Raw genomic sequence first — 27,733 nt, forward strand, 5'->3', positions numbered from 1 at the left:
CCTCAACATTTGGTAAGAGCAGACCTGGAGGACTCAGCACTGACTGTGTAGACGTTTCTCAGTCCCTGCGAATCTGTAGCTGGGGACCGAATTCCCCTGTGAGTGCGCCGGTGAGGTTATAAGCTAAAGCTAAGCTAAGTTGCTTCAGTCGTGTCCGACTCTGTGCGACCCCAGAGACGGCAGCCCACCAGGCTCCCCCATCCCTGGGATTCTCCAGGCAAGAACACTGGAGTGGGTTGCCATTTCCTTCTCCAATGCATGAAAGTGAAAAGAGAAAGTGAAGTCGCTCAGTCGTGTCTGACTCTTAGCGACCCAAGGGACTGCAGGCTCCTCCGTCCATGGAATTTTCCAGGCAAGAGTACTGGAGTGGGGTGCCATTGCCTTCTCCGGTGAGGTTATAAGGACCCTGTTATTACTCTACCTTTCCGATCAAGTTGTGTGCTTACACACGGTGCTTATTCTTAGTGACCGAGGATTATTAAAGACCTAGGACTTACACCTGAAACTAATATAATATTGTAAATCAACTATGCCTCGGAGGGTGGGGGGAATATAATTTGGGCAAAAACGTAGTAGCCACTCTCAGAGGGCAGGGTCCCCAGATGGTGTTCCCAGAGTTGCTTAGCTGGTGAGGGGAGACTGTGTCTGTACACCTGTTGAAATGTATACCTGCACATAGCCTTACATATACTATTGTTAGCTTTTTCTGTCTGACATACAGTCAGTGCCTCTCCCAGGAAGGCTCAGGGAGGCTCTTTTTTTTTTTATCCTTCACTTTTTGATCTGTGCCCCAAGCCAGGGGAGGGAGGAAGCTTCTGTATGAACACCTGTGACCTTGTACCCATTGGAAGGTTTTAAGTAGACACTGTGGCTCTGCACAGCTACAGGAGTTTGCCCTACCAGAGTGGGAACTTTTGAGCTCCCATTTAATAAAGAGGAACAAAGGAGACGAAGTCAGCAGAGACGACACACACAACACATTCTCCAGTAATTTCTGGATGTTACCAGTGGGACCCACAGAAGACAGAAAGCAAAATCTTAGAAGCACCAGAAGGCACTTTACAAATACTGCATTATGAAAATGATCCCCAAGGAAGGATTCCTTTGAAATTTAGCAGCAGCAGCACTAGAAAAGCAGGAAGCGCCTGGGTTGCTCAAGAAGTGTGTAAAAACATCCTTAACAAAGTGAAAGGGCAATGTCTGTCCCAGTCTACTCCAGTAAGGAAAATAGGGTAATTATAGGGAAAGATAAGCTTGTACGACTTCTTTAATTTTAGGATTAGAAGAAGACCCTCCCCAGCATTGAAGAGAAAATAAAAAATACAGAGGTGAAAATTAAAACAGAAGGAGGAGGGATATTATAAATAAGGCTCCATTGAACAATCTTATCCAATTGCTTACATGGAATAAATTTCTGGAGATAGGATAACTAGGTCTAAGGGGTTAATGTACTTTTTAAAATGACATTTAAGATAGCTATATTGTCCTGTAGGAAACTTGTGCCAGTTACCATTTCCCTATCAATACATAGGATTTTTTTCTTTTGTACCCTGCACCCCACTGATACTCTACATTACCACTCTTTTTTTTTTTAATCTCTACCAGACTGATGAGAGGGGAGTATCTTATTACCTTCTTTTACATTTCTCTAATCACAAATGAGAATAAACATTTTTCATATTGTCTGTTAGTATTTCTTGTGATGTTACCAGTTTGTGTCCTTACCTATTTTTCAGTGAGAATATTCTCCTTTTTCTGACTAGTGGTGCTCTGAATAAAAGCATCCCATTGTGACTTCTGCCCCTGCTGGTACAATCAGACAAGCTCTATTGACTAGAAGTGCTGATTTTCTTTCCTTCTGCATTATTGCAAACGTTTGGCAAGACTGCAACCATCAATTGCTAAAGTAACTGACATGGTCCCAGGAGAATCATTAAGGCGATCATGCAAAAGCATTATTAGAGAAATTCATGGAAAATATCAAATGTATACTTTCTGCTTTGTAGCTTGCATGTACCAATTCCTTTATAGCTTGTAATGCTTTTTAAAAATTTACAACACTTACTGATGATTTATTGTTACTAAATGGATGATATGAACTTGTTTTATTGTCTGATCCTTCTACTGGTAACCAGTACACTGTGATCCACAACTAGTTCTTGTTCTTTTAAACATTTCTTCTAACTTTTGAACTGAGTTTTATTTTAATACTTTCTCAGTACAACTATGTTGGAGTTTAACTATCCAACTATTTAACTATGGATGAATCTTGAGTCTAAACCGTTTAGCAGCATGCTATGAAAACAATAGCAAGTAAAGGCCTTCCAAGAGTTGAACTGGATACTGTCTGTGATGCATTTGGGTAGCCACAATCTCTCTGTTAATTCTTGCTTGAAGGTAGATGATTCTGAAATGGGGAAGAAGAGAGAGAGAAAGGTAGAGAAAATTCAACTAGAAGGTGAATTAATACAGATGAAGGACCACACAAGAAAATTTAAGTAAATAATCTGGGTAATCTAGGTACAAAATAACTTTCAAAAAGATAAAGTATATTAAAGTGTCATGTATTAGTAAGAAGATTAGTTTATTTAACAAGCAGAAAGTGGCCCTCTAGTTGGGAAGACTCCAGTGTGAAATTCTTCCATAGTCTAAGCATAGGTATTTCATTTCAGGTACAAAACAAACAAAAAAAAGACAGATATTAAACTTCTGTATAGCATTTTTCATGCTTTTAAGTGTCAAAATCGCATAATATGTATTGGGATTGAACAATGCTCTTTGTATTAGAATCATAAGCTCTTAAAAGTTGAATGAGACTTTAATGGTCATCTCATTCAACCATCTAATATCATTATAGATCTTCACTCTCTTGCAGTAATAAAATACCAACCCGCAAAGTTTCTATCATTTTAACCAAACCAGGCTGAGAAGCAAATGGGTCCAAAATTTCTGTTTTCTTTTTTTTTTAGAGTAGGGAGACAGGAAAGGTTTTAACTCTATGGGATCTTGTACAGGCTCTTGTAATGTGCTGAACTTTCCTAGAATAAACAATCTTGGCAGCAAGAGAGTTAAGCCATTGAGGTGTTAGATTTTGCAGTATTCTCTGAGCCGTGTCCTCTGGCCATTGGTTTGAGGGAGTTCAAAAGCAACAAAGCAAGTACAAAAGAGAAAAGGAAAGAGGAACACAGAACAGAGGATGGGAGGGCAAGTCTTCCTCTAAAACTGTCTTCAGGACTTCCTAACAAGACTCTTGATCACCCAGGGGGTGGTAGGCATCACCTTGTTTAGAGAGGTGAATGTGGCCGATGCTTCAAGGCCAAACTTCAGAAAAAAATGACCGTTACCCAAACCACCAATAATCCGGTCGAGGGGAGCCATGGGACGGCACAAACCTTAAAAAGAAGATGAAGGAGGATAAGAAGGAAAACAAGATTTTGGGAGAAACAGAATTTTAATTCTTAGAATACATTAATACCTTATCTCCTCCTGAGTAGTGCTGTGAGTTTCTGAAAGAAGTAGAAGCATCTTCTGATTTCCACTCGGACAATCTCCCAGGCGCAGTGACTGTGTTTCTTATCTTTGAGGAACTTGTCTATCCTGTTGAAATATCTCCTCAGATCTAGATTGCCCAGCTGGAGGACCGGAGCTCCTGAGGGTTTCCTGAGGGTCTCCTCTCCGGCTGAGAGAAGCTCTTCCCTCTCTCTTGTGTCTTCATTTTCCTCCTCCTCTTCTTCCAAGCATTGCTCCAGGTACTGCAGCTGGTGATCAAGTCCGATCTGGACTTGTCTCAGGTGTTTCTCTTCCCAAGTGGATTGGAAGGTGTCTTGAGTGAAGATGTGGAAGGCCTGTTTGGACATTTCATAGAAGGCCTCCTTGATGTTCCTCTTCAGAGGCTGGGTGTATGAGAGGATCTCTTGGGGCAACTCAAAAGCTTTTCTTTCTTGTAGACACTCTATAGGAAATGAATTGCTCATTGTGCTCAGAAGTTGCAGATTCTGCCAGGTGACTCTCCTCAGGCGAACATTCAGCGAGTTACAGTCCAGAGAGAGGATGCCAGTGATGAACAGACCCATGAGGCACGCCAGCCACACGTACTTTCGAATCCCATCAGGCTTGGTGATCATTTTTTTCCCGTCACCCATGGAGGTGAAAAACCCACAAGACTCAGAGGTTGACAATGAGGTTTTAGGTCTGAAGTATTCCTTCGTGTGCCTTTTATACACCTGGGTATCTTCGGTGAGGAGGAGTTTTTGCATTAATCATTTTATGATACTCAGCATTTCAGCTTCTTTGCCTCTGAGGCTTTTTAGATTTGGGGTGACTACGCTGACTTTGGAAGTGCTGTCTTTTTTTTTTTTTTTGAGAAAAGTGAGCAGAGCATTATGATTGTGTTATCATCAATGGCTGGATGATCCATCCCAGTATGATACAATCGTCAGCGCAAGACAGATGCAGACTGTTTCAGAAAGCCCTGAAAGCTATGATTCTATGCACTTGCTCACCCAACACTGATACATAAGAGAGAACGATCCTCCAAGAAAATATTTTTTTGTACCTGGCCCTATAACCAAACCTCTTCTCTCATGGAGTTAATCGTAGACGTTGACCAAATGACTATGATTATTTGATTGCAAGGCCACTAGAACATAACATGGTTGAGGTTTTTTTCCAGTCTTGTTAAACTTCTATGTTTGGATATTTTCTCTTTTATTTGAGTTTTTTGTGTCTCAAGAAAGATGAAAAACAGAGTGGATCATTGAGCATGGCACTTATCACATAGAAGACTAGACCAGCTTAGTTTTGTATTGCCACTAGAAAATGTTGGAACTCTCCAACTGTTCTTTCCTGTAGTGAAACCTGAACCAGCACTTACCATCCCCACCTAGCATTTTGTATGCCTCTGATCTCTTTCTTAGAAATCCTCCAGGGGCTTGTATACTGGGGAATATTTTTCTGCCTCATTAACTTCTCTCTTATAGTATCTAAATTTTTAGATGTGGTTTAGTAGTATTTTAAAACTTTAGTTTAATTTTCTTTCTTGCTGAGAAGCTCTGTGTGCTGTAAAGATTTTTTGTTCTTATTTGTTTTTGAGGAGGTATGTGAGTAGGTGATCACCCACTTTAGCCAAACTAATTCACACCTGGACCAATATTCCTGGGGTGATGATGGCTGTCCACCATTTATGATTTTCACTTTCTTTGACCAGAAGGAAAGTTATGACAACCTAGATAGCATATTCAAAAGCAGAGACTTTGCCAACAAAGGTCCGTCTAGTCAAGGCTATGGTTTTTCCTGTGGTCATGTATGGATGTGAGAGTTGGACTGTGAAGAAGGCTGAGAGCCGAAGAATTGATGCTTTTGAACTGTGGTGTTGGAGAAGACTCTTGAGAGTCCCTTGGACTACAAGGAGATCCAACCAGTCCATTCTGAAGGAGAGCAGCCCTGGGATTTCTTTGGAAAGAATAATGCTAAAGCTGAAGCTCCAGTACTTTGGCCATCTCATGTGAAGAGTTGACTCATTGGAAAAGACTCTGATGCTGGGAGGGATTGGGGGCAGGAGGAGAAGGGGACGACAGAGGATGAGATGGCTGGATGGCATCACTGACTCGATGGACATGAGTCTCAGTGAACTCCGGGAGTTGGTGATGGACAGGGAAGCCTGGCGTGCTGCAATTCATGGGGTCGCAGGGAGTCAGACACAACTGAGTGACTGAACTGAACTGAACTGAGGCTTCTTCTGGTATGCCCAAAAAAAGTGGATTTTTTTTCTCCAGGAACCTGAAATGGGATGCCATTAAAGGAGGCTAGTTTTAATTACCACCTTAAAAAAAAAAGAAATGCATTAATTTTTAATAAAGTCATTTTAGAATGGTGAGCAACCACCGTTCCTCAAGCATGGCAGACTTTGACTGGAAATTTGGCTTAAAATGTTCATGTCTAAATTAATTGGCTGCACCAAGGACTAATTGTAGACAAGTGAGATTTCTTAAAATCCTGGCTTTTTGGACTGATTTATTTTGAGAAGAAAACCTACTACATATGTTACTTTATATGCCCTCTCTGTATAAACTCTGATTTTGCAGAGATATTTTGTGGGATGACTAACTTAGAAAAATAATCGGGAAAATGAGACCTTTTATACAGGATTATAAACTGACGCAGACTTCTTAGAGAGCAAAATGGTGATATATATCAAAAGCCTTAAAAATGTACATGATCTTTGACTCAGAATTCTCCCTCTGGAAATTTATCTCTAAGAAATAATGATGACTGTCTCTAAGGACTTACCTGTCAGGAAGTTCATCACAGGAAAAACTGAAAACAATTAAAATGTTCAGCAGTAGGTACTTGGTTAAGTAAATCATCAGTAGAAAATGTCTGTGCAAGCATTCAAAATTATGCTGTGGGATTATACTTGGTTATTTGGATGGGCAAGCTTTGCAGCTTAAAAGCAAGTTTACATGGTAGTATATAGAGTCTGTTAAATATAAACACATGCATATATGTACAGAAAAAAATCTAGACATATGTATGCTACAAACATTAAGAAAAATAATTAAGAAGTATGAACTATGCATTTATAAACTCTGTGTGTATGTATGCATAACAATAAATATATGTTTATAAAATGCCAATGTCTTCTGAAGGCCAGACCTCCTTCCATACCTCACACTACTTCTTATTCCTAAAGCTTCTTGAATTGTCTCAGTCAGAACTGCTTGTTCCTCTTTGGGGCTTTTACAATGCTTTGTCCTCCTTAATTCTGGCTTTTTAAAGTAAATAATTGTGTGAGTGCTGAACTCCTAATTTTGTGTCCCCTCCACCTCTACCCACTCAGGGACCTTAGCATAGTTCCTGCTGCTTTGAGACAGTTTCGTTGTACTAACCAAGCTAAGAGTTTGTTCAGTTGAACTTCTATACTAATAGGTTCTGCCAGTGGGTGATGGAGGTGGCTGGAAATTTGGCTATCATCCACCACCTTGAAGGTCCCTGTATTTTCCTTCAGGGACAGTTTTGTCATCTTATCCCCCTTACCTCAAATTTCTTCCCTTTATTGTCATTCCACATTTTATCCTCATTTATTCAAAACCATATTTTTAGCATCTACTACATGCCAGTCACTGGGCTAGCTCTTGAAGAAGGATGGGTAAGATAAGTCCATGATCTCAAGGAGTCCGTGGTTGAAGAAGCAAGCATGTTCTGAGTGTTTTGGGTACAGGAGAAATTCCTAGGTCTTTGTTACAGTGTGTACCTCATTCCTCATGTGCTGAGGATGTTGACAATAATCACGACAAGAAAGGAAAGATGATTGACATGCATGTTGTCTACCTCTTCCACCATTAGAATTGCCTGATTTAACAAATAAAAGTACAGAAGACCCATGCAATATTTGGGATGTACCTGTACTAAAAATCCTTCATTATTTATCTAAAATTTAAGTTTAACTGGGTGTCCTATATTTTATTTGGCAAGCCTATATACCATGCCAGCCCCACTGACCTCTTAGAGCAGAAGTGAAGTGAAGTGGCTCAGTCATGTCCGATTCTGCGACCCCATGGACTGTAGCCTGCCAGGCTCCTCTGTCCATAGGATTTTCCAGGCAAGAATACTGGAGTGGGTTGCCATTTCCTTCTTTAGGGAATCTTCCTGACCCAGGGATCAAACCAGGGTCTCCCATGTTGCAGGCAATGTCTTTACCATCTGAGCCTCCAGAGAAGCCCAACTCAGTCATGAAGGCCTCCGCAGGAAACTTTTCCTCTGCTAGCTGCCCACCTCATGCACAGGGGCATTCGATTGTGTTTCTCTGCACTGGTTTTACTTGTGCACCCCTCCCGACACCTGTGCACACTCTGAGGAGGGTACCTGCCATACGAAGACAAAATAGTACACACACACATAGTCACACATAACTGTCATGATCAGAAGCATTATTGGATGATCAGTGTTGGTCATACCTCTCTTCTGTAAAAGCCATGCCATCTGACTCCATCTCAAAATATAATGAGAAAGTCAAAAAGAATGACAGTGTAAGGAAATGTTTTTATTCCAGGATTTGTGTGCTACAACTGCCCAGCCTGTCACTGTGGGCTATGTGTTCACGTGCTAACATTGTTCCATAGGGCTTCCTAGTTTGGAGCTAGTGGTAAAGAAGCCACCTGCCAATGCAGAAGACATAAGAAATGAACGTTTGATTCCTGAGTGGGGAAGATCCCCTGGAGGAGGGCATGGCAACCCACTCCAGTATTCTTGTTTGGAGAATCTCATGGACAGAGGAGCCTGGCGGACTGCAGTCCATGAGGTCTCAGAGTTGGACAGATCTGAAGTGACTTAGCACGCATCGTTCCATGATATCTGCTCTCATTTCTCTAGATCGGGGGAAAGGTGATTATCAGGGATGTCCTGTTTTCAGTGGAACTGTGTGAATTTGACATGGGGATGACATGGTTATTGGTAATGGGTGAGACACAATTTGACAAAGTGAAGAGACATCTCAGTCTAGACGAGATAGCCATGACTCACTCATGGGCATTTGGCATCGTATGGTGAGATTGATAGCGCTCCAGGAAAAGGCAAGTTTTGAACCAGAGTGAGCCTAACATGTTAATCCTACACATGTTACGTTACTCAGTGCATGTAAGTTAGTCATTGCGTTTGTGGGGTCACTAGGTGATTGAGCCCAGTAGGGAGCTCAAAGATGGGAAGCCTTGTTGTCTCCATGCCCAGCACTGCTTTCCACGTGGCGTGCAGACCATGGCCACCACAAAGTCGTGTGGAACTGTTTTAGCCCAGACCAACCCTGAACTGTGACAACTTGGTGTTTCACCCATTTCCACTGCCTCCCACGCTGGGGTCTGCCTCTCCCCTGTTCCTTACTTGGTTGTTCTTCTCTTGATGATGTACCTGATATAGAAACTTACAGTGACTCCACAGGAAATAGGTGGATGTGTTCGTATTGTAAACATTTAAACACTTCAGATAAAGTGAAAGCTGTCTTGCCAGCTGCGCTCCCCATCACGTCTCTCACCCCTGCAGTAACCACAGCTATCAGTGTGGTAGGTCCTTGCTTGATATCTGTCTCCCCATCAAACACTAAGTTCTGTGAGCACACGTCCAACAGCTGGCTTGTCCGCTGCTCATTCTTGAATGCCTGCAGGGCCCACAGACATGCAGAGACACCTGGACCACTTCCTTGCAGATCTATAGCATGGGAGTAGGGAGACTTGCACTTATGTTTTGAAAATTACCATAACAGGATTATAAAGATTGTGATATGCCTTGAAATTTAAGCCTGGAACTTGTATCTCTGTGACTGTATATTTGATATCATTTGGATACGATATGATTTTTTAAATCTGTGTTATTTTAAATCCTTAGTGAATATGAAGCCCAGGGTAAAATGGCTCACCAGACCTGGATCAGACAGGTCCAGGGCCTTTCACAGCGCCCTGCGCATACTAAGTACTCAGTAATTATGTGTTGGATGACTGAGGGAAGATAATGAAGCCGTGTCTCTCAGTGACGGGGAAGTTATTTGGTGGTTTTAGTTCTGGTGTAGAGACACGGGGCGGGCAAAGTCAGGTGCTGGCGAGATTTGAGAAGTTCACAGAATGGTAGATGGCAGCGGAAGCATTCCTTCAGCATCCCCTCCTCCTTCCATTGCTTTGTCTTTGGGATTCCCCAGGACTGGTTAGGTCATGAACACCAACATACCTCCATGCAGGTAGTATCACATAGTTCTGTGTTATTTGGTTGACTCATACATCTTTGCCTCCAGGCAAGCCATATCTCTTACTCAGTTTTGTATGCATGGTACTTCTTCAATAAAGACATCAATATTTGTTGAATAGAAGCCTGCCAGGTGATGTTTTTATGCTTCTTAAGTTTGGGTGTTAACTTGTGTTGAAGAAACTGCTGAGTGGTTCCAAAATCAGGACTCCCCCCCCCACCCCCGAATGTTGTCACTTCTCCATATCATGTGCTTCCGGTGATCATCTTTGGGATTCCCCGGGGCTCCCTTAGGGAGGCTGAGTGGACAGACTTCCCGCTGTCTCTCTTTCACAGCCCACCTTCAAGTGATGCATCCAGTAACTTCCTCCACAGGGCTACTTGGAGCTTTTAGAAAAGGATCCCTGATGAAAAGACACTTCACCTGGTGAAATAAGTATGTACGTAAATAAACACGCACCATCAGTAAAACCTACCCTCAGTTTGGGGTTCACCAGAACAGCTTCCATCCGAATCCTTGTTCCACTCGGTTCATTTTAACACTACTGGGGCTTTCACTTTTGAGATGGTGGTAAGCATTTCAGATGAGAAGAGGTCACCTTCCAGAATAGCCCTCTCTTTTACCCACTGAATAGATGTGGATTTCTCCCCAGACCGTATCCAAATATGCCTGTGGTTTGGAAAATCAACGAGAGTGGACTGAGAGATAGACAGAAATGTCCTTTTGTCTTGGATAAAAATTTTAAAAGGAATTGCCATGGCAGAAACAAAGGTAGTGTCTTTTTAAAATTCCTGTCAGTTTGCATGTGGTCATACGATTTCCTAACATTTATAAATAACAAAGAAAGGCATTATTATGGAAAAATTTAAGTGGACTTTTCTTTGACAGAAAATTCACATGCTCCAAATTTTAGGCTTTTTTTTTCTTTTAGTGTCTGAGCAATGCCTGGTTTTGAGGATGGTGTCTAGAATAATCTAGTAGAGCCATGGGGTGCCATGCCGAGGGGGCTTTTTTCTTCCTGACAACTCTCCTCCCTCTAGCTAACCTGTGAAGTATAGACTCTAAATCCTAGAATTTAGGGTTGGAAGGGCACTGAGAGACAGACTTGGGGTTCAAGGGATAAAGTGACTTGCCCAAGGTCACAGTGGTACTTGGGGGTAAAGTCAGAGAGGGCAATTAATTCCTTTAAGCCTAAAATCAAAGCCTCTCCCTCATCTTTTCCCTCGTTTGTGATCTTCCAGCATATGTCCCTCATGAAACATGCCAGATATGTATCTGTGAGTTCTTGGCAGATGTCAATGGGACTGAAAGTGGGCTTGGTTATTTCACTTCTGCCAGCTGGGGCTACAAGTGTTGGAGAATGTAGTATTGATAGTTTCCCAGGACTGCTGTAGTAAATTTCCATGAACAATGTGGCTTACAACAATAGAAATTTATTCCCTGATAGTTCTGGAGTCTAGAAGTCCAAAATTAAAGTGTCATTAGGGCCGTGGTCCCACCAAACCTTCAAGGGAAGACTCTTGCCTCTTGTAGCTTCTGGTTAGTGCTGGAAATCCTCGGTGTTCCTTGCCTTGTAGACATATCGCTCATCTCTGCTTCCATAGTCAGATGAAGTTGTCCATGTTTTCGTGTGTCCACATGTCTTCCAGACATTGCCTTTGGTATTCTTTGGTAACAGTCTGCATAATTACTAATTACAGTAAAGATACTGTTTATGTAGTAGGTACTAAGTACCAACTCTTTAAGTAAATTATCTTTAAGTCTCATAGCCACTATACAATATATTAATAGATGTTATTCAGTTCAGTTCAGTTGCTCAGTTGTGTCTGACTCTTTGCGACCCCATGGACTGCAGCATGCCAGGCCTCCCTGTCCATCACCAACTCCCAGAGCTTGCTCAAACTCATGTGCATCAAGTCAGTGATGCCGTCCAACCATCTCATCCTCTGTTGTCCCCTTCTCTTCCTGCCTTTCCCAGCATTAGGGTCTTTAGCAATGAATCAGTTCTTCACATCAGGTGACCAAAGAATTGGAGTTTCAGCTTCAACATCAGTCCTTCCAATGAATATTCAGGCCTGATTTCCTTTAGGATTGACTGATTGGATCTCCTTGCAGTCCAAGGGACTCTCAAGAGTCTTCTCCAACACCACAGTTCAAAAGCATCAATTCTTTGGTTCTTGGCTTGCTTTATGGTTCAACTCTCACATCCATACATGATTACTGGAAAAACCATAGCTTTAACTATACGGACCTTTGTCGGCAAAGTAATGTCTCTGCTTTCTAATATGCTGTCTAGGTTGGTCATTGGAGAAGGCAATGGCACCCCACTTCAGTACTCTTGCCTGGAAAATCCCATGGACAGAGGAGCCTAGTAGGCTGCAGTCCATGGGGTTGCAAAGAGTCGGACATGACTGAGCGACGTCACTTTCACTTTTCACTTTCGTGCATTGGAGAAGGAAATGGCAACCCACTCCAGTGTTCTTGCCTAGAGAATCCCAGGGACGGGTAGCCTGGTGGGCTGCCGTCTATGGGGTCGCACAGAGTCGGACACGACTGAAGCGACTTAGCAGCAGCAGGTTGGTCATAGTTAATAGATGTTATTACTCTCAGTTTAAAGAGAAGGAAATGGAAACTTGGAAGTATTAGGTGACTTGCCTGATATCACGTATCTGGAAATCCACAGAATTAGATTTCAAACCCAGGTCTATCTGAGCCCAAATTGTATATTTGCAAGATGTAGGGGTTCTAAAGGTTTGGTATAAAATTCACTGTGTGTGTATTTCATTCCCAAAAGGATTTGAAGAAGCTTATAAATATATATATATGGGTTTCTCAGGTAGCTCAGTGGTAAAGAATCTGCCTGCCAATGCAGGAGATATGTGTTCCATCCCTGGGTTGGGAAGATCCCCTGGAGGAGGAGATGGCAACCTGCTCCAGTATTCTTGCCTGGGAAATCCCATGGACACAGGAGCCTGGCATGCTATGGTCCGTGGGGTCACAAGAGTCAGATGCAACTGAGCCACTGAGCATACACACATAAATATATATATAACACAGGAGAATAAAAACAGTTAAAGAAATTAGAGTTGAGAGAAAACAAGAGCAAGAAAACAAGATGAAGTCAGGTGCAGTCTGAACATAAGTGTGCTTGTCATAATGTCTAGTGTCGTTATGGAAGAGAGATTGCAAATCTGTCTCTAGGCTTTCTAGAAGCAAGGCGGAACCCTGCCCTGCTTCCCTAGTATCTCAGATGGTAAAGCATCTGCCTGCAATGCAGGAGACCCAAGTTCAAACCCTGGGTCAGGAAGATCCCCTGGAGAAGGAAATGACAACCCACTTCAGTATTCTTGCCTGAAGAATTTCTCGGACAGAGGAGTCTGGCAGGCTACAGTCAGTGGGGTTGCAAAGAGTTGAACACAACTCAGTGACTAACACACACTCAAAGTAATCACAGTATCCAAGAGATAAAACAAACTAGCAGCAAAGCTAAATCCTCAGTAGAGGCAAAGCTCTTCTTTTTTTCTTTTTTCTTTTTTGTGTATGTGGCCGTATCACATGGCATGTGGGATCTTAGTTCTCCAACTAGGGATCAAACCCCGATCCCCTGCATTGGGAGCTCATAATCTTAACTGCTAGACTACCACGGAAGTCCCAAAGCAAAGCTCTTCTTGGTGCTGAGTCCTGGGGGCAGTTTTTCCTGCAGTCTTTCTGAAAGAGAGTGCAGTAGGATTTTCTGGACAAAGACCCCAGCAATTCCTTACAGGAGTAACTGTCAGCGCCATCACCACCATGTAGTGCAAGGCTGAATTTTTTTTTCAAAAATTAATAATGAATTAACTTTGGCTGTGCTGGGTCTTCGTTGCTGTGCATGGGCTTTCTTTAGGTGCAGCGAGCCAGGGCTAGTCTGTAGTTGCAGTACTTGGGTTTCTCCTTGCCATGGCTTCTCTTGAACTGGAGCACAGACTCAGTAGTTGTGATGCATGGGCTTAGTTGCCCAGTGGCTTGTAGAATCTTCCTGGACCAGGGATCTAACCCATGTCCCCTGCATTGTCAGGCAGATTCTTAACCACTGGACCACCAGGGAAGTCCCAAGGCTGAATCTTGTAACCTCCCTCGGTGCAGGTGGATGTTACATGGCCAGTGCAAAGTTTCTTGCAGGCTTTCTGCAGCAGCTTGTTGAGTTTTCTCCTGTTGAGCTGTGAAACGGAGTTCATGAATTCTGGATTGGGATAGCCTTTCTTCATCAGGGCTCCAAGTGTGGAAAAGTGTAGTCACATATGTTGGCATTCCCAGGACACTCAGTGTGGAGAAACTGCCCTGACATTTCCAGAGTCCCTGCCCAGATCCATTTCTGTGTTTCCTGTTATACATACAGAGGAACTTTGGGGAAAATCGTTTGTAGGCATGACTCTCTTCCATTTAGCCAGAACTGGGATTACAGACTATTTTGTCATATTGACCCAGTGCCATCAGCAGAAGTGAAGTGTGTCTTGGACTTCCATGAAGTTGTGGGCTTGCTTTGCCACACTCCTCTAAGGGTGATAGTTCTGGATGTGGGAACTCAAGCAGGCAGCCTGTGGTTTGACTCTGCATCGAGGGGACTTTTGTCTCTTCTGAGAAAGATTTTTTGTAAGTTGGAGAGCTTAAAATTCAAAGTGAAGATAGCCTTGTGCCCCAAATATTGTAGATAATTAAATGTTAAGACATCCTCTTGGAACTATTAATTTTGTAAACTCAAACATTTTTTATATAAGAATAGAACCCATACATGGATGGCCTTAATGCTAAAACTTATATTTCCAGGAATAGTGCGCTTAAGGGAGCAGAAATTGGCATTACCCTATAACCATCCCCACTGGTAGACGGCAGTAATACTCACTGCTAAATGTGATAAGACTGTTTCTCATGGAAGATCCATGGGACAATGAGTCCTAAAATGATCTGTTCCCTATAATTTCATCCATCCATTCATTCTTTGAGGATGTGATGCCTGAAACAAGATAGTGTAAAAGATAAAGAAATGAAGAAGTTGGTGTCTTCATAGAGTGTCCAGATTTTCAGACAGTAAAGAATACAATTTCAGTAAATCTTTCATCCAATTTTTTGTTGATGGGCGGGGCTGTGTTCCCTCCTTGTTGTTTGCCCTGAGGCCAAACTATGGTGGAGGTAATGAAGATAATGGTGACCTCCTTCAAAAGGTCCCATGCACACACCCTGCATTCAGTGCCCCCGACCCATGCCTCTGCCAGAGACTCTTGGATTTAAGATTTACTGAGCATGGCCCTGCCCATCAGAACAAGACCCAGTTTCCCCTTCAGTCAGTCTCTCCCATCAGGAAGCTTCCATAACCATCAGAGGGCAGAGAGAATGAAAACCATAATCACAGAAAACTAACCAACTGACCTAGAGCCAGACATCCTGGAACGTGAAGTCGAGTGGGCCTTAGGAAGCATCACAACGAACAAAGCTAGTGGAGGTGATGGAATTCCAATTCAGCTATTTCAAATCCTAAAAGATGATGCTGTGAAAGTGCTGCACTCAATATCCCAGCAAATTTGGAAAACTCAGCAGTGGCCACAGGACTGGAAAAGTTTTCTTTCCAATCCCAAAGAAAAGGCAATGCCAAAGAATGCTCAAACTACTGCACAATTGTACTCATCTCACACGCTAGCAAAGTAATGCTCAAATTCTCCAAGCCAGACTTCAACAGTATGTGAACTGTGAACTTTCAGATGTTCAAGCTGCATTTAGAAAAGGCAGAAGATCCAGAAATCAAATTGCCAACATCCACTGGATCATCGAAAAAGCAAGAGAGTTCCAGAAAAACATCAACTTCTGCTTTATTGACTATGCCAAAGCTTTTGACTGTGTGGACCACAACAAACTGTGAAAATTCTGAAAGAGATGGGATACCAGACCACCTCACCTGCCTCTTGAGAAATCTGTATGCACGTCAAGAAGCAACAGTTAGACCTGGGCATGGAACAACAGACAGGTTCCAAATCGGGAAATGAGTACGTCAAGGCTGTATATTGTCACCCTGCTTATTTAACTTCTATGCAGAATACATCATGAGAAATAATGGGCTGGATGAAGCACAAGCTGGAATCAAGATTGCTGGGAGAGATATCAATAACGTCAGATACACAGATGACACCACCCTTATGGCAGAAAGCAAAGAACTAAAGAGCCTCTTGATGAAAGTGAAAGAGGATTCTGAAAAAGTTGGCTTAAAGCTCAACATTCAGAAAACTAAGATCATGGCATCTAGTCCCATCACTTCATGGCAAACAGATGGGGAAACAATGGAAACAGTGACAGACTTTATTTTCTTAGGCTCCAAAATCATTGCAGATGGTGACTGCAGCCATGAAATTAAAAGACGCTTGCTCCTTGGAAGAAAAGCTATGACCAGCCTAGACAGCATATTAAAAAGCAGAGACATTACTTTGCAGACAAAGGTCCATATAGTCAAAGCTATCGTTTTTCCAGTAGTCATGTATGGATGCTAGAGTTGGACTATAAAGAAAGCTGAGCACCAAAGAATTGATGCTTTTGAATTGTGGTGTTGGAGAATACTCTTAAGAGTCCCTTGGACTGCAAGGAGACCAAACCATTGAATCCTAAAGGAAATCAGTCCTGAATATTCATTGGAAGGACCGATGCTGAAGTGGAAACTCTAATACTTTGGCCACCTGATGAGAAGTGCTGACTCATTTGAAAAGACCCTGATACTGGGAAAGATTGAAGGCAGTAGGAGAAGGGGAGACAGATGAGATGGTTGGATGGCATCACTGACTCAATGAACATAAGTTTGAGTAAGCTCTGGGAATTGGTGATGGACAGGGAAGCCTGGCGTGCTGCAGTCCATGGGGTCGCAAAGAGTCGGACACAACTGAGCGACTGAATTGAACTGAACTGAAAGAATACAGGGTGTTACCGGTGTTATGAAGGAAATTAATAGGATAAGAGGGTAATTGCAGAGGTGATGGCTGAATTGAGACGTGAAGGATGAGGAAAAATCCACAGTGTTAAGATCTGGAGGGTGGGCATTTCAGGCAATGAGAACATTAGGTTCAAAAACTGTCATTGGAAAGAGCTTGGAATAATCCAAGAAACACAAAGGTGATTGGTTGTGTTGGAGTGAAGGGAGTGGGGTAATTGGTCCTAGGATACGTTGGGGTTGGATAGGGCATGGTAGGCTGTGACAGATTTCCAATTTTATTCTAAGATTAGTGTAGATACATGAAAGAATTTTAAGCAAGAGAGTGGCATCATGTGACTCGTGCTTTAAAGAGATCACTTTGGGGACTCCTTGCTGGGAGCTGTCTGGAGCAGGGGGAAGAATGGAAGCAGAGAGCCTAGGATGAGAGCAGATATTTCAGCAGGCCGGGTTAGAGTTATGGAGGCCTAGATAAAGGTGGAAGCAGTGGCGATGGAGGGAATAAGATGGTTTGAGAAAAGCTGTTTATGATGTATTTGGGTTCAGGCTAACACCTGTGATCACCAAAGGCAGTGTTCCAGAAACACTGTAGATATCCATTTGATTATAAGGTCGTTTTTTGATAGCCAGTAAGTAATCTCATTTGGCATTACATCTTTAACTGGATGGCCTCAACTATGGTAGGTCCCTTATACTTCAGACAACAAAATAAATAATTTACTTCATTAGACCTGGGTTGGGATTGAAGCTTGAATTTCCCAGGTTTAGCTTGAGGCTTAAATTTCTGAGTGTCCCCTGCTACACAGAAATAATGCATACCCCTGTAGGCTTCAGCCTTTTTAAATAAAACCATGTGTCTCACGATCAATTTAAATCATGGATTACTATCTATAGTCAAATCATAATGGAATATATAATTACTATAATCATACAGTTCTGAAGTTAAAAAAGAGATTGTAATCTATTAATTACAAAATATAGATGAAAGCCTGTATATAGCTAACAACTCCAGTTTTCTCCAGTTTGGTTTTTCTAAAAAGTCTCAGAAATGTCTAATTGTCAGAGGTATCAGTCTGTACTCGGACACAAACTATACTACCATGAAACATAGGTATTTGACAGGCTGGGTCAAGATGTTTTTGTCACTAAAGTCAAGCAATGACAAACTTTTCTTGTGTTACAGAAACATTTTTAAATGAAATGATTATTTTTCATTTCAAGGTTTTCAGGAATGTTTTTCTTAAACTTTTGGCACTTCTGATAGTTTACCTGCAGTAGAAGCTGGGCTGCAATGTTATCTTAGTTCTAGATTGCCAGCTACTTTTAAAATAATTAATTTTTGGATTTTTATGTGCCCTAGGTCTTCGTTGCTGCACAAAGGCTTTCTCTGGTTACAGCAAGTGGGGGCTACTGTCTAATGGCAGTGCTCGGGCTTCTCATTGTGCTGGCTTCTCTTGTTGCAGAGCTTGGGCTCTAGGGTGCTTGGGGTTCAGTAAGTGAGGTGTGTGGGATCAGCAGTTGTGGTGCACAAGCTTAGTTGCCACATGGCATGTGAAATCTTCCCAGACCAGGGATCAAACATGTGTCCCCTGCATTGGCAGGTGGCTTCTTAACCACTGGACCACCACGGAGGTTCCTAGGCTAGCTAACTTAATAAAAAAGTGAAGTCACTCAGTCGTGTCTGACTCTTTGTGACCCCGTGGACTATGGCCTAACAGGCTCCTCCATCCATGGGATTTTCCAGGCAAGAGTACTGGAGTGGGTTGCCATTTCCTTCTCCAGTGGATCTTCCCAACCCAGGGATCGAACCAGGGTCTTCCGCATTGGAGGCAGACACTTTAACCTCTGAGCCACCAGGGGGCTAACTTAATAAGCACATCCAAAAACACAGAATAGCTCGAACCTGATTGGAGTATTTCTCACTCATATGTAGTTTGGAACTTGCAAGAAATCTATTTTTGTGGAAAGATAGTTTCAAAGTATACTTGAGTGAGAAATACTCATGCGCTGTGGTTGGCTTTTTTCCTCAAGAAGTGATCAGGCATCAGGCTTTTTCCATCTTGTGGTTCTGCTATCTCCCTTGTGGCTTCCAAGTTTTCCAAGCTTATTTTTATCAAGCTGGGGCAAATGGCAAGAGCTGGAGGGATGTGCATGGGAGCATTGTATGGCTTAGGCTTGAAAGGGCACACATCACTTCCAGTCACATCCCATTGGCAGGGACTTAGTCACATAGTCAGAGCTAAGAGTGAGGGCTGCCAGGAAATTCAATCTGGCCATGTGCCCAGGAAGATGAGGGACTGCCTTGGTGAACAGCTAGCCCATCTCTGCCATGCTTCTGATCCATTTGGAGAAAGTCTAGCCATCGGGATGTGTTGGCACTGGTTAGAGTTGGCTTGGGGATTGGCCTGGCATGAGGGGACACATTGTAGAGACCCAATAAAGTTGTTTTTTTTTTTAATACACTTGAAGATAATTGGAGTTGTCACCCACAGGTAGCTTTCTAGTAAGTTTACTTATTTATTTTCTGAAGAGTAGAACAAGAGGTGTTGTTGAAATAGAAGATTCTTATTTTTTTTCCCCAAGGGCAATATAAATAAGAAGAGAAATGATTAATTTGTGTCTTTTTTTTTTTTTAAAGCATGTTTTCCTTGCAAGAAATCTATTTTTGTGGAAAGATGCTGTCATTTGCTTTTTTAAAACAAACAAAAAGAATCCATGGACCTTATTTCCCAGGGGGACCAACATGGAGAAGACAATCCTTCAGTACCATCCATAGCTAATACTGCATTGTGTGTCAACCATTCATCAAGCATAGTATGACCAAGTTTGCAAACATTCTTTTACTTTAACACCAAAAGAATATGGCAAGATCCCATTTTATAGTTTTGAGGAACCAAGGCTGCAAAAAGTTACATAATTGGTAAAAGCTGCACAAAACTAAAGTCTGCCTGATTTTCTGTTAAACTGTACTTAAGTGAAAATAAGTGTCTTGAGTATACCATGTTTTTCCTTCCTTCTTTTCTTAAATGGAGAAGAAAATCTGTCACCTAATAACATCGTAGCCATAACTTCTCAGAAGCCTGACTTCTCATAAAATAGGTTGAACGCACTTGGGTCCTTTTTCCTGTCTGAACAGCAAGACAATTTCTGTCTCCCTGTAGTCAGTTTAGATGCTGGAAGCTGTTCATGTCCAGCTTTGACTGGACATGGGGGACCAGACATGGAGGACCAGACAGACACAGGGACCAGACAGATTCCAGGGTGTGGCTGAAATTCATTTCTGGCTTCTGTGGCAGAGGGAGGCAAAAGCAGTGCTGGCCCTGTGAGAAGAGGCGAGACCAGGGGCCTGCCAGGGCCTCTGCACCGGAGCGTCTCAGGGCTACTCCAAGTGAGCTAGTGCAGGTCAGCTTGGGGGATCCTGATGCAGAGACGGGCTGTGTGTCGGACCAGAGCCTCCTGCAGTTAGAAATGGGGTAATGTCAGCACAGCATCTTCAGGTGCGGAAAGTACTCAGATCTGTCTTTCCCTAAGTTGGTTTCATGAAACACTAATTTTGCAAGAAGTTCCATGAAAAAAGCTTTTTGTGATTCAAGAAATTTAGAAAACTTTATATGTTCAGTGTAGACTCATGGTGTGTATTAGCATATTATAAACCTCTAAAAGCTTACAGGAAGACACCTGTTAAGCTTGTTTAAACCATGATATGACAAGTTTATTTGACTATGTACTTTAAGTTTTTTTATTTATTTATTTTATTGGCAATTCTTAACCACTGGACCATCAGGGAAGTCCAACCGTGTACTTTTTAAAAAAAATCACACTTAGGAATATCCTGAGGAGCCAGCGTTTAGGGGAATGAGGAGTCAGAGCCTTTGTGAAAAACTGGTCTAAATGGGGCATAAAATGCAACTAAAGACCTCCCCCCCATGCTACAACAAAGATCAAAGAGCCCACATGCCATAGCCAAGACCCAGCACAGCCAAATAAAGTTATTTTAAAAATAATTAAAATAAAAACCACTTTATTATTATCAAATTGACATAAATTATCAATAAAAGTTTGATTAATAATTAAAATAATTTTATAAATAAATAAAAGAAGATAACATTAGAAAATATGTAAATCTAAGGCCCAAATATCAGTGCAACTTCATATCAGTGGAGGATTATGAAATTACTCTCTTATTAGGGCAACATAAGCTGTGACAGTGATGGAATTATAACCCCAGTGTTTTTTTTGTTTGTTTGTTTTAAACAGAAGAGGGATATGAAACACTCACAGCTTTTATATTGTAAAATGCCTTTTGCTCCTCTTTCGTTTGGTTTTCTTCTCCCTTTTCTTTTTCCAATACCACATAAGCTTCTTGCTGCCATCAAGTCACTTGAAATTGTCATGTTTATTCTTTTCAGAAGATATGTTGAAATTCCACTGAAAGGAAGATAAAGATATTAGTAAAGTACGTATTGTACAAAAGATGCTTCATAAATTTATTGGGCTATTAATTTTATTTGATGTGTCTTTAAATTGGGGGAACTGGAAATACATCCTGCCTTCCTTCCTGCCTGCCTGCCTGCCTGTAGCCAATCTGTGTTGACACTAAGACTTGGGATGAGAACTACAAAACCCAATGGCCAAGATGAAATAGGATGACCTGGCACAGTGCCTACCATGTAGCAGACATGCAGTAATATTTTACTATTGTGATTATGGAAAATGTGATAGATGAAAAGAAGAGATCTCAGGCACATGGGGGAGGCACGTAGCCTGGTCTGGGCTTGGCATGTGTCCCAGTCCTCTTGGACAGATGATTTGTTCAGGTGAGTAACAGTTGAAAGGTAGCGATGGTTATAAAATGTGTGAAATTTAAATGAAAGTGTCTTAATTAGAGCTATTGAAATGAGATTCCAAGATTCTAGGAGAAAATCAAATTAGTGGTCTCAAGTTTCTGTCTGATTCTCCTGTGCTTCCTCCAAAATTTCCAGTGATTCCTAAGAAACACTACAGTGACTCAAAGAGCCCAGGCAGCAGAGCTCCAGGACCACAGCCTAGAATACACCAATACTAAGGCAATGACCACCCTTCTCTCTGCTTTCATGATGACAACCCATTTGCCAAAAGGAGAAAATGTTTTAGTTTTCATGTGGCCATCTGCCCAAGTCTTTGATTTGACAAGAGAGGAAAGCAAAGACTATGAGTATATTTGGTGAAATGTTATTTCCTGATCCTTTTTTCCCCCTTTTTTTTTTGTTTTTTTAAATATAGACGGCCTCGAGAACCACTGGTTTTTTATTATTATTATTTAATTACTCGGCCATAAAAAGGAATGAAATTGGGTCATTTGTAGAGAGGAGTCTGTGATACAGAGTGAAGTAAGTCAGAAAGAGAAAAATATCATACTTATTTTTTCCCTTTAGTTTTAAGAGCCAAAGTCAAGGACAGTGGAAAGAGAAAAACAACAAAATAAACAAAAGAAGAAGAAGAAAAAACCCACTCAGCTCTCCAGGAAATGAGTCTCCAGACAGAACTAGAGAATGTGTCCAATCACCTGCGTTGTGTGTTGAATCAGTAGACAGGTTCTGGGTTTGCCGACAAGCACCTGAGGGCTTCTGCAAGAGAAGAGCCTCTCCTCCCCTGCCTCTCACAGCCCGAGGGCTCCAGAGTGAGGATCCTAAGGGGAGCTGGAGAGAAGGACAGACTCCCTGCAGAGCTGTTTCCATGGCATTGACAGGGGCCAGAGGACAATCTAGTGCGTCATTCCCAAAGTGTTCCATGCAGTGTTATGTAAAAAATAAATGGATAAAACTCGAGGTTAAAACAAGTTAAAATTGTTTCTGGGCTTCTCAAGACCTCTGATTATGCCAGTGTGAACTGTGAGTATCCAAGGAGGGAGAACGTGAATGCAGTTCTTTCCAGACTCCCTACAAAGTGATACCTAGGGCCTAGTGTCTCGAGCAGCTCTTTGAGCAAAGCTGATTCAGGACCAAAACACCAGACTAAGTCATTTCTTTGTTCTTGCCCTCTCCCAGGGGGTCCAGCTCCAGACACAGATGTTTGTAGGCAGCTGGTGGCTCAAATGGTAAGGAATCTGCCTGCAGTGTGGGAAACCTGGGTTTGATCCCTGGATTGGGAAGATGCCTGGGAGGAGTGCATGGCAACTCACTCCAGTATTCTTGCCTGGAGAATTCCATGGACAGAAGAGCCCGGTGCTACAGCCCATGGGACTGCAAAGAGTCAGACCCGACTGAGCAACTAACACTTTGCCTTTCCAGCAGCCAAATGGGGGTCACTGATCAGGAGAGCATCCATCATTTGGAAAAGCCTGATGGGGTGTGGTAGGCCAAATAATGGTCCGCTAAGAACATCCACATTCTAATCTCTAGAGCCAGTGAATATGTTACTTTACATGTGAAAAGGGCCTTTGCACATGTGGTTAAATTAAAGATAATGAGAAAGGGCATTATCCTGGATCATCAGGATGGGCCCAAGGTAATCACAGGAGGCTTTATAAGAAGAGGCTGAGAGCTGGCAGCCTCCATCACAACCTGCCACCATGGAAATAACTGCTCCAGCCCTAAGGGGATGTGGGCAGCACATTAGAGAGTCCACTAAATGATTAGGCTGTGATTCTGGTGCGGCCAGACAGCCAAACTTTGGAGGAGTCTGGTCACTATTTTTGGCCATGCTGAGATGGAAATCAGGGGCAAAGTAATCGGGAGGAAGAGACCAAAGCATGGGAGAGCTCTCATGATGCTAAACCAAGGTCCGGACCACTGGAGAGAGAGGGCTGGGCCCCTTCTAAACTAGAAACCCCCCTCCCAGAGCTGGCAGGGCCTGAATTGCCTCCACTAGCGTTTTCATTTATGGTAACTTGCTAATTTGAGAGACATTGAAGGTCTTGTTACTTAGTCTTGTTTTGGCCTTGTAGGGCACTTGGACTCAGAATTGGAGCAGATGGAGAAAATGACAAAAACATGAAATAAAAAGTTGGTCGGTCTGACATTTTGTGGTCAGTTTTTCCTCTAGTAAAATATAGGTACCTTGTAAAGAAAAGATGAAATCTGTTCTACCCTCTGCCCCCCACCCCCAGCCTCCTCCCGCACCCCCCCTCTCCTTTTTCCTTTTGATTCTTAGGCCCCACATAGACATCATTTTGTCTCTCCTGTTTAGTCACCCCTAACTCTTTATTCTTAAACAATTGGATGCCTGGAGTCTGGCTCTTACTTCCTTGGATTAGAAAACAATGGGGTCAACACCTCTCATTCTCTGAAATAAGTGATCAGCTCACACTTATGGCTTTGAGACCCTCCCCCTTCCAAAAAAAAAAGTCATCAGATCTCTGAGGGAGGCTGCTAAGAAACCAGCAGAGATGAGCAGGATAATAGAGGACTTTGTCACAAAGGGCTGTCAGCATGTTTTCCAGTTGCTGATCTCGATGCTTAGGCTTAAGCACAAGATTTTAAAAAACAATTTGTGTCTACCTCATTGTAATGTTTTCTTTAGAAAGACTGAAGATATTCTTACCTGTAATAAGAATTTAGTTTTTGCATTCCGGTAGACTGAAGGTTTCATGGCCACCAGACCAAGGCTTTTCATCTGGAGAACCAAGTCTGAGCCATTGGGAGTGGTGGTCTGGAGATGCTGAGTTAGAGAAGATTCTGAAAGAGCCTCTGTCTGATTGGCTGCTGGCTGCCCTGGCTGTGTACATGGGGAGGTGTGTGTTTGGCCATCTCTGGACTAGAGTTTCCACCAACAGTGTCCTCAGTTGGCTGAAGAGTGGTTATTCTGCTTGTTTTTTTGTTTTTGATGATACTCAATAGTTACCTTTAATCCAGTGGGATGTACTCTAGTTTTTGAGTTATTCAGAGGTGAAATGCTGAATGTTGCATGATGAGTTAAAGAGGCCATTGTCTAGACTTTGGGGAAAAAGTGGAGGACAATTAAATTCCCACACAAGCATATTCTTGAATGAGAAAGAGACAGTGGAAGTAGAATATGTAAATATTCTTCTGTTTTGGTGTTGTGTAGGAGATACAGACCAGTAACTCCACTGAGATAGGTCTGGGTCCTATATGGCTAGACCTGCTGATAAAAAGGTTGATTGGGGCTTGAAGTGGAACATTCTCTCATTACCTCATTTGACCTGATGGCAAGTAGCAAAGTATGAAAGGAGAAAGCATGTGTATTACAACACTGTGCTTAGCAAAGGATGATGGGAAACCAGAGATCTGACTTGGTGGGGAGGGATGGTGTGTGTTTGGAAGAAACGAGAGAGCTGAACTGGTGGCAGTAGAGTGGAAGACAAACAGGGTTAGATGCCAGACTTTGTCCTTTTGGTTGAGGGTGTGTTTTTCCTGAGAGAGCCTTAGGGACTAAAGGTAAAACTTGAATTGCAATTTTACAATTTCCTTTTGTCTGGCAACATTTCTTTTTATCAAAAAAAAAAAAAAAAGGCTGTCCTAAAGTAGTCAATTCTCTGACACTTTCCCTTGCTGGAAGTACATTACTTTGCTCAACGTGGAGTCCTCTTTTCGTAATAGTGTCTTTTTAATAAAAACATCCTACTGCAGTAATTGGAGTTTTAAACGAGGACTCTTTTAAAGTGTCAGTAAGAGACTTTACTGTCTTGTGTTCAGTAAGACACCTGTTTGCACCTTCTGTTACTTGGATTGCATAAAAAGGTAGCTTTGCAAAGGAACTTGGCTTTCCTTGCAAGATACCTTTTAGGTAAAGAGTCACAATTTTGTTCTCAGGGCAGGGAATTTGAGACACAGAATGGCAGAAACTAAAGTCAGTGAACCAGACTCAATTAAAGCGAACTGGCACCTCACTTCTGGACTTCTGGTATACTCACTACAAGGGTGATTTTTCAATCATTGGAAGTTCTCCACAATACTGAGGTCAGGTCAACATGCCACAGCAATTCAGAACAAGATGAAGTTAAGTTAGGTGTAAGAAAGCAGAAATCCAACATGAGACTGTCTTAAAAGCTTGATTTCCAATGAAAAAATTCATCATGTTATAATTCATTTCAACAGCAAACTTAATGGCAAAATTATAATTCTTTCCAAGCTAACAAGGTTCTGCAAGTTGCAAACAATATTTAATAAAAACTGAAGCCCCCACGTTGAGATCGTTCGGTATTAGGCCACACGGTTTTCCTGTGCTGACACCAACACACACACAACGAGCCAATCGTTTCCTGGTTCAACTTGTCCCTCGGAAGGTGGGATGGTGGCCCAGCATGACTCATTTCCCTCACAGACCGGACGTCGCCTTTCTAACAAGAAATGGCATGAGTGGAAGGCAAATTTCTAAATATTAAGGTGTTTGTCCTAGGAAGCTGAGGATGTTTATTAAATTGGGTAGTATTTGAGTCACTCATTTTAATACTCACTTTGGATTAGATATGATTAATATTCCAGTTATTAAAGACAGATAAAGATATCTTAACCTGACACATTTCCTTTCCATGTGTTTTCAGTGAGGACCTGAGTTTGTCTTGCCAGTACAATTAGAAGAGTAATTTGTTGACATGATGACTTGCTTCATGAACCTAAAGGGTTCGTAGGCTAGCTTTCTTACTCACCTCTTTAGAGAAGGTTCTTAATTGATTGTTGAATTGTGAGGAGACAGGACTCCAGTCTTATCCCTTCATTTCTATGTGATTTCCCCCCCTCCATTTAGAAAAAAAAAATCGGCCACACCACATAGCATGTGGGCTCTTAGTTTGCTGACCAGGGATCAAACTCGAAGCCCCTGCATCAGAAGGCAGTCTTAACCCCTGGACTGCCATCCTTTTTTTTCCCCCAATACCTAAAAGAAAGAAGTCATTAGTAACTCTGAGGTATAAAAATAAACGCATTTGCTCTCATAAGTTCTCCGGTAAAAAACGTAAACTGTGAAACCCTAGTACATTATTCCAATTTTAATAAAAGAAGGAAAACAGACCCCAGAGGAATTTAGGAACTTGATTAGGGTAAGTTGGTCCAGCAGTTTAGACTTTAAATTCATGATTCTTTTCTAGTCTGTTCATTGACTGATCACTTATGCATATACAGAGAAATTTAGTCAACACGCATTTTAAAAATCCTATTTTAAGATCTTGTTCTTTGGAATCAGAGGTTGCACGCTGGCAGTCCACAGGCCTATTTTGGTCCTTAGAGATGTTTTGTTTGTGCATAGAAAGCATTGATTTTTCTTTTTTTGTCAGTCTATAAAAAAAATACTCAGATTTCACATAAAATTTTGAATTTCCAGCTACTCTTAGGAAGTCCAAATACCCAGCATTTCTAGGTCTTTCTCCCCACATTAGCCACTGCTCCTGGAGCGGAGTCCCTGGCCCTTTTTAAACAGTGCCTGTGTCCTGACACTTGTGTCCTTGATCTACCCGATGGCTAAAAGCATTTGAGTATGAGACCCTGATTCTACAAATAACACTTTATTCTGTTGGCCTTGATGTACATTTTTCTAGCATTGAGAATAAAGAATTTAAGCATATTAAGTAGTATTTGTATTCAAAGAGATTGGGTACCAGAAGAAAAATTTAGGGTCCTACTTAGGGTTTAAAAAAAAAAAAAACTTGAGTTCTTTTTCTTTAGCAAGAAGTGGATTCTCCTAACGTCCTACTTTCTCTTAAGTTTGTCCCAAGGTGCACTTGCAAATGGTTTCCCAAGACGTGGCCAAACCAGCCCTCCCCTCCCCAACGCACACGTTCACACACTTCTTCCAACAACTCTAATTAATGGTCTAGCAAGGCTCTTAAGATTCCCGAAGCTAATTAAACAGGGCTCACCCTTGTACCTCCCAGTAGGTTGGGGGTAGCTTGGCAAATGCTGTGATTGATATGAAAAGTAGCAAGGTATTCTTAAGCACTTTTAGCAGTGTTGTTGCTCTATGAAGCACAAGCTTTCAACACAGTGGCCTTTTATCCTCTGTGCTTTTGGAGTGTGAGAACACCATGGAGGCTACATGCACCGTGGCTTACTTGTGGGCTGAGAATCAAGACTGGGAGTAGAGAGCAGGCAGCAGGGGAGTGACTAGCGGGGAGAGGGGGCCGGCAGCTG

The 27,733-nt window shown here is 42.1% G+C and overlaps 2 protein-coding genes across 11 annotated transcripts in view; one reads left to right on the plus strand and one right to left on the minus strand.

Annotated features, from left to right (window-relative positions):
• Positions 1-27,733, plus strand: part of MOB3B (MOB kinase activator 3B) — a 241,459-nt gene that overhangs the window by 2,110 nt on the left and 211,616 nt on the right. For 2 of the 10 annotated variants that reach the window (XM_055577846.1, XM_055577847.1), the window contains one exon: positions 22,085-22,495. The exons of the other annotated variants lie outside the window; for them this stretch is intronic. In XM_055577846.1, the coding sequence (XP_055433821.1) occupies positions 22,085-22,493 (409 nt within the window). In that variant the 3' untranslated portion in view covers positions 22,494-22,495. Of the gene's footprint in view, positions 1-22,084; positions 22,496-27,733 lie in introns of those variants that run through there. 10 annotated transcript variants of the gene reach the window in all.
• IFNK (interferon kappa) lies at positions 3,310-4,124 on the minus strand. Its single transcript, XM_055577857.1, has one exon. It carries the CDS (start codon positions 4,122-4,124, stop codon positions 3,477-3,479), a length of 648 nt encoding a protein of 215 aa, XP_055433832.1. The 3' UTR covers positions 3,310-3,476.

Source organism: Bubalus kerabau, chromosome 4 (assembly GCF_029407905.1).
Source record: "Bubalus kerabau isolate K-KA32 ecotype Philippines breed swamp buffalo chromosome 4, PCC_UOA_SB_1v2, whole genome shotgun sequence".
Taxonomy (NCBI): domain Eukaryota; kingdom Metazoa; phylum Chordata; class Mammalia; order Artiodactyla; family Bovidae; genus Bubalus; species Bubalus kerabau.